The sequence below is a fragment of the Mandrillus leucophaeus genome, unplaced genomic scaffold, assembly GCF_000951045.1.
Source record: "Mandrillus leucophaeus isolate KB7577 unplaced genomic scaffold, Mleu.le_1.0 Scaffold345, whole genome shotgun sequence".
Lineage (NCBI taxonomy): Eukaryota > Metazoa > Chordata > Mammalia > Primates > Cercopithecidae > Mandrillus > Mandrillus leucophaeus.
This window is the reverse complement of record NW_012103643.1, coordinates 806045-812044: the sequence shown is the minus strand read 5'-3', so window position 1 is coordinate 812044 and position 6000 is coordinate 806045. Positions and strand designations below refer to the sequence as shown.

The window sequence follows — 6000 nt, the reverse complement described above, 5'->3', positions numbered from 1 at the left end:
GAGGCCAAGGAGGAAGGATCACTTGAGGCCAGGAGTTCAAGCCTAGCCTGGGCAGCATAGAAAGACCTTGTCTCTACAAATATAAATAGCCGGGTGTGGTGGTACATGCCTGTAATCCCAGCTACTCACGAGGCTGAGGCAGGACAATCTCTTGAACCCAGGAGGCGGAGGTTGCAGTGAACCGAGATCGCGCCACTGCACTCCAGCCTGGGCAAGAAGAGCGAAACTCTGTCTCCAAAAAAAAAAAAGAAAAAAGAAAAAGAAAGATCCTTACCTTAGGCACCTATGGCCAGCATCTGTTATTGGATGTTGGAGGTGAAATCCAGTTTTAAGGAGTAATTGGAACCCAGCTTGTTTTATGTTTTATGTTAATTCTGTTGTGCTAGAGGATTGGCTGCCACATCTAATGTTCCCTTCTGGGCTAATCAGCCCTCACAGCTGCTGGTCTCCTAATGACTGTTCTTAGGAGGCACCCTGTATTTTGCCATCGCTTATGCAAAGAGGGCCTGTCCAGTGGCTGGCCCATGCCCTTGGAAACGTGTGGCCTGGTGAAAGAGCTGGGACTGGTCAGATTCTTGTCTTTGGAATTTGGAATCTAGCCTCTGAGAGATGGATCTGGTGTCTATGGGGCTGCACTGATTGGTCCAGGAGGAGGGCCAGGGCTGGGTGCCATTATGGACTGTTACGTCCATTACAGATGGAAGTCTTAGGGACTGGAAACCCTCAGTGTAGGAAGCTGGTCAGCAGAGAGATGAGCTGAACTGTGCTGAGGAAGAGCTGAGTGGCCTTGGACCCCCTGAGCCAAAGTCTCCCACACCAGGTCCCACGAGGAGCCGTGGACTCGTGCATTCGCACAGCATCTTAGTGTTTTCTGTTGCTGTAACAGAATACCTGAGGTTGAGTAATTTATGAAGAAAAGAGGCTTATTTAGCTCATGGTTCTGAAGGCTTAGAAGTCTAGGAAGCATGGCATTGACATCTGCTCAGCTTCTGGTGAGGGCCTCGTTTTGCAAAAAGATCTAATTCAGTCTAGAGAAAAAAACTCATTACCCCTTAAAGGCCCCACCTCCCAGTGTTGCCACACTGGGGACCAGGCCTCCACATGAGTTTTGGTGGTGACACATCACACCACAGCCCAGCGTTACCTCGAAGGGGCCTCTGATTCTCCTCCCCGCCCCGCCTGCCCTGCCCGCAGTGTCTCACCCACCAGGGCTACCCTCGCCAGGCCATTTCTGCTCACCTTGGTCACATATGGAAGGTAGCTTTATAGCAATGAAGAAATTCATTCTTTTTTTTTTTTTGAGACCAAAGTCTCGCTCTGTCACCCAGGCTGGAGTGCAGTGGCGTGATCTTGGCTCTCTGCAACCTCTGCCTCCCACATTCAAGCTATTCTCTTGCCTTAGCCTCCTGAGTAGCTGGGATTACAGGCACCCACCAAGACGCCCAGTCGATTTTTGTACTTTTAGTAGAGATGGGGTTTCGCCAAGTTGGCCAGGCCAGTCTCAAACTCCAAACCTGTAATCCTAGCACTTTGGGAGGCCGAGGTGCGTGGATCACCTGAGGTCAGGAGTTCGAGAATGGCCTGGCCAACTTGGCGAAACCTGGTTTCTATTAAAAATACAAAAATTAGCTGGGCATCGTGGCTGGTGCCTATGATCCCAGCTACACAGGAGGCTGAGACAAGAGAATCGCTTGAACCTGGGAGGCAGAGATTGCAGTGAGCTGAGATGGCGCCACTGAGGTCACCAGCCACCGTGCACAGCCTGAAATCTGTTCTTCTCTTTCAGTTTTTAGAACTCACATTCAATTTAAGCACATTTTTACACCCGAGACACATCTGAAGGATAAACGAGTGATGTCACCTTTCTTTTCTACTCTTCTGAGATGACCTGCAGCCACCCTGGGCCAGGGAGTGTGCAAGGATCGTCAGTAATCCTCCTGGTACAAAGCTCCCTGGCCTGGTCCGGCAAGCCCAGGGGCTGCCTCCACCATGCCCAGCTCCCTGGGGGGCACAGGCCTTCTGGGCTATTTCACAGGGGCAAACTGATGACACTGTACGTCCTGACCAGCTACAGGGCTTACTAAAGAAAATGCTCTAAAGGCACTTGGTAACATTCCTGGAATGCTCAGGGCAGCAAAGTGGATCCTTAGCAAGATTTAGGAGTCACTCCATGAGGAGCTGACCTTCCCATGAGGAAGGGGAGGAGGGAGGGCATTCTTGGGTGAGTGCCATCTGAAAGGACAGCCTCTGCCCAGTGGGCTCATCACCTGGTACTCTTCATTCGTGCCAGCATTGTAACCACATATAAAGTCGTTTTATACGTCACCTCATTTCATCCTGAGGTTATCTGTGAGCCAATACTGTCCCATTTTACGGATGACGTCAAAGGCAGCTGGGAAGTGGTGGCCAGAGCTCACTCCAGATGGCCATGTTCACTGCCCCAGCACTTTCTGGGCAGGAGAATCCACCCAGGGAGGACGCTTTTCTTTCTTCTCTTTTCCTCTTCTCTTCTTTTCTTTTTTTTGAGACAGAGTCTCGCTCTATTGCCAGGCTGGGGTGCAGTGGCGCAATCTCGGCTCACTGCAACCTCTGACACCTTGGTTCAAGTGATTCTCCTGCCTCAGCCTTCCGAGTAGCCGGATTACAGGCACGCGCCACCATGCCCAGCTAATTTTTGTATTTTTAGTAGAGACGGGGTTTCACCATGTTCTCCAGGATGGTCTCAATCTCCTGACCTCGTGATCTGCCTGCCTCTGCCTCCCCAAGTGCTAGGATGACAGGTGTGAGCCACCATGCCTGGCACAGGGAGGACGCATTTCTAGCCAAGTGTATTAGTTTGTTCTCATGCTGCTAATAAAGACATATCCGAGGCTGGGTAATTTATAAAGGAAAGAGGTTTAATGGACTCACAGTTCCACATGGCTGGGAAGGCCTCACAATCATGGCAGAAGGCAAAGGAAGAGCAAAGCCACATCTTACATGGCACAGGCAAAAGGGCATGTGCAGGGAAACTCCCCTTTACAAAACCATCAGATCTCGTGAGACTTATTCACTATCACGAGAACAGCATGGGAAGACCCGCCCCCGTGATTCAATTACCTCCCACTGGGTCCTTCCCACCACCCGTAGGGATTATTACAATTCACGGTGAGAGCTGTGTGGTGACACAGCCAAACCATATCACCAAGATACAAGCTGGCTTGAGCTACGGATATAAAATGAGGTACACTCAGATACAGGGCTGGATGGGAGGTCAACCTGCTCCTCCAACGCCCCCATCCCCTCTATCCTAAATCAATACAGGAAGAAGTGGCCTCCAGGAAAAGACCTGAGGCCTAGTTCCTGACAAAGCACCTCCTCTCTTTTGAGATCTCTCTACAATGGCCACCTTGGTGAGCTGGCTGACCCTTCTCAGGAATTTGCCTGTGTGGCCTTCCCTATGGGGTCTGGGCAGATGGCAGGTGTGGCAGGAAACCCCCAAGCCCCACAGTACGGACTGTTCTGCAACTTTGATGCTTGCCTCCCACTCCGCTCTGTTCACAGGAACAGCCCCAAGCACCACCAAACATGCCCCTGGAGTCACAGCCTCAGCCTCCAGCTCTGCATCCAGAAGTGCCTGCCGTGCCACAGGGAACCCCTGGGGACCTCACGGGCTCAGGCGAGTTCAGTGGAGCCAGGGAGCAGAACTGACCCTGACCAGCTGCTACGACAGGAGAGCTCCTCCACCTTGCCCCTTGGGGTTTTCCAGACCCACCCCACTCTCCTCTGGGAACTGACCCTCAATGGGGGTCCCCTCGTCAGAAGCAAGCCCAGCGAGCCTCCCCCTGGAGACAGGATCTCTCAATTGCAGAGCTGATGTCAGCAGATCGTGGCCATAGCTGAGTGAACTGGTGAAATCAAGCCAACCTGGACACCTCCGTTCTTTGTTCTTCTTAGAGGCTGTCTGCATGTAGCGGAAAGGGCACCTAGGTCAAGTGCGACTAGAGCAGGAGCATCCTATGCCTTTGACAAAGATTGCAGTGGTCCCTCGAGGGCAGAGGTCATCCCAGCTGTTGCTGATTTTATTGAGCACACTTAGCCCGCTTGCTTATGGCTTGTTTGCTTAGGGAAGAGTAGGAAAATAAAATATATGTAAATCCAGAGGAAAACCTGTTTGCTTACTATGCCACTTTACCATTACTGTGTAATGTGTTATCAGCCCTGAGTTCACCTGGTCCTTCTGTACCTTTGTTAGGATGCTGGGTAAGTTCCCATCCAAGCTCCACTGACACCCTCCAGCTCCCCCAGATGTGATGGCATCTGCCCTGCCAGGTCAGCTCGCTGCAGTCAGGGGGCCCGAGTCTCACCTTCAACCTGCCCACAGCCTTTCAAAGACAGAGCCCAAGGAAGTCTCTCCCCTGGAGGGCAGGCAGCCAACGCCTGTCAGCAGCCAGGCCCGGTAAGCAGGGCCTATGCTCAAATGCTGCCACAGAACACAAAGAGCCCTGGACGCTGGCAGGAAAGGTCTCCTTCTGGATGTGACTTTATGTGACAGTGGATCTGGGACCCTCGAAGGATCCAGTCCTCTAGTGCCCAGCAGCCTTGTTCCTGGAGAGGAGACAGCCTCACACTGCAAATCCCAGAAGAGCCATGTGTCCCCTCCAGCTTTCCGGCAGCAAGCTGGTAGGTTTTATTTTTCAAATAACTGCCCCCCGCCCCACTTATTTCGAATTTAGCATTTTATATTTTAAGTCAGGTGAAGATCATGTACCATCTATTCTCCATGGGATGAGATTCCCTTCCTCCACGCTAAGTGACTGGAAAATACATGGACAAGGTCAGGACAGTGGATTGAGAAGGGAGAACAAAGACAAGCAGGACTGATGAGCTCCAGTGATGCAGAAAAGAAGGTGAGGTGCTGAAAATGTGTCCTCACTTGACTGAGCTGAACTTGGCTTTGGAGCACTTGTCGCCACCTGACGTAGCATGTATTTGACTTGCTGGGCCCTAAGAACCTGGGAGGCAGCTAGGCCTGGAGCCGGGGATGAAGCTGTGGAAATCCATCCTACCTGCTCGATGCCCCTCCCCGCGCCCCCAGAGGCATGGGGTTCAGGGATATTCCCCAGACCAGTGTCCTTCCAGCCAATGCCCTCTGCATGAACGAGCAGAGGTGCCTATAACCAAAGGAATCCCCATCGACAGGCCTCGGAGAGGGGGATAAAGATTAAAGGGAACCAGGAAGAGAATGTTCTGCTGGCGCAGTGCTTGCCTGAGTCCAACTTGGATCTAAACATCGGATTTCAACTTCAGGACAGTCTCAAATAACAGCGTTGTAAGGTTTATTTGGGTAGGAAAGGGGGACAAGTGAGGTAACTGATCCTTGCTTTGTAGACAATGCAAGACAATTATTTGTGGTGAAGGGACTGTATGCCAACAAGTGTTACTCATGCTTTAGTTAAAACTTTAAGTCACCTAAAACAAACAATTCTAAAGAACACTGGTAGAAAATAGGGGCCAGGCACGGTGGCTCAAGCCTGTAATCCTAGCACTTTGGGAGGCCAAGACGGGTGGATCATGAGGTCAGGAGATCAAGACCATCCTGGCTAGCACGGTGAAACCCCGTCTCTACTAAAAAATACAAAAAAAACAAAAACAAAAAAAACCCCAAAAAACTAGCCGGGTGCGGTGGCGGGTGCCTGTAGTCCCAGCTACTCGGGAGGCTGAGGCAGGAGAATGGTGTAAACCCGGGAGGCGGAGCTTGCAGTGAGCTGAGATCCGGCCACTGCACTCCAGCCTGGGTGACAGAGCGAGACTCCGTCTCAAAAAAAATAGAAAAGAAAAAGAAAATAAAAGTGTAAATGTTTCAGACAAAACCAAGGCATTGTCAGCGTGATGTACGTTATATGGCAAATAAAACAGACACGTCCTAGGCCACAGAACAGACCCCAAGAATGCAGGAGAGTTTTAAAGGAACAGACAGAAATTTTAACTGCGAAAACCACGAAATTTCATGACTGTCAG

At 51.1% G+C, this 6000-nt stretch overlaps 1 protein-coding gene across 1 annotated transcript in view; it reads left to right on the top strand.

Annotated features, from left to right (window-relative positions):
* MRAP (melanocortin 2 receptor accessory protein) overlaps positions 1-4142 on the top strand; it is a 32469-nt gene extending 28327 nt beyond the window's left edge. The window contains exon 4 of the mRNA XM_011989047.1: positions 3544-4142. Coding sequence (XP_011844437.1) covers positions 3544-3856 — 313 coding nt within the window. The 3' untranslated portion in view covers positions 3857-4142. The remainder of the gene's footprint in view (positions 1-3543) is intronic.
* The last annotated feature ends 1858 nt before the right edge of the window (positions 4143-6000 follow it).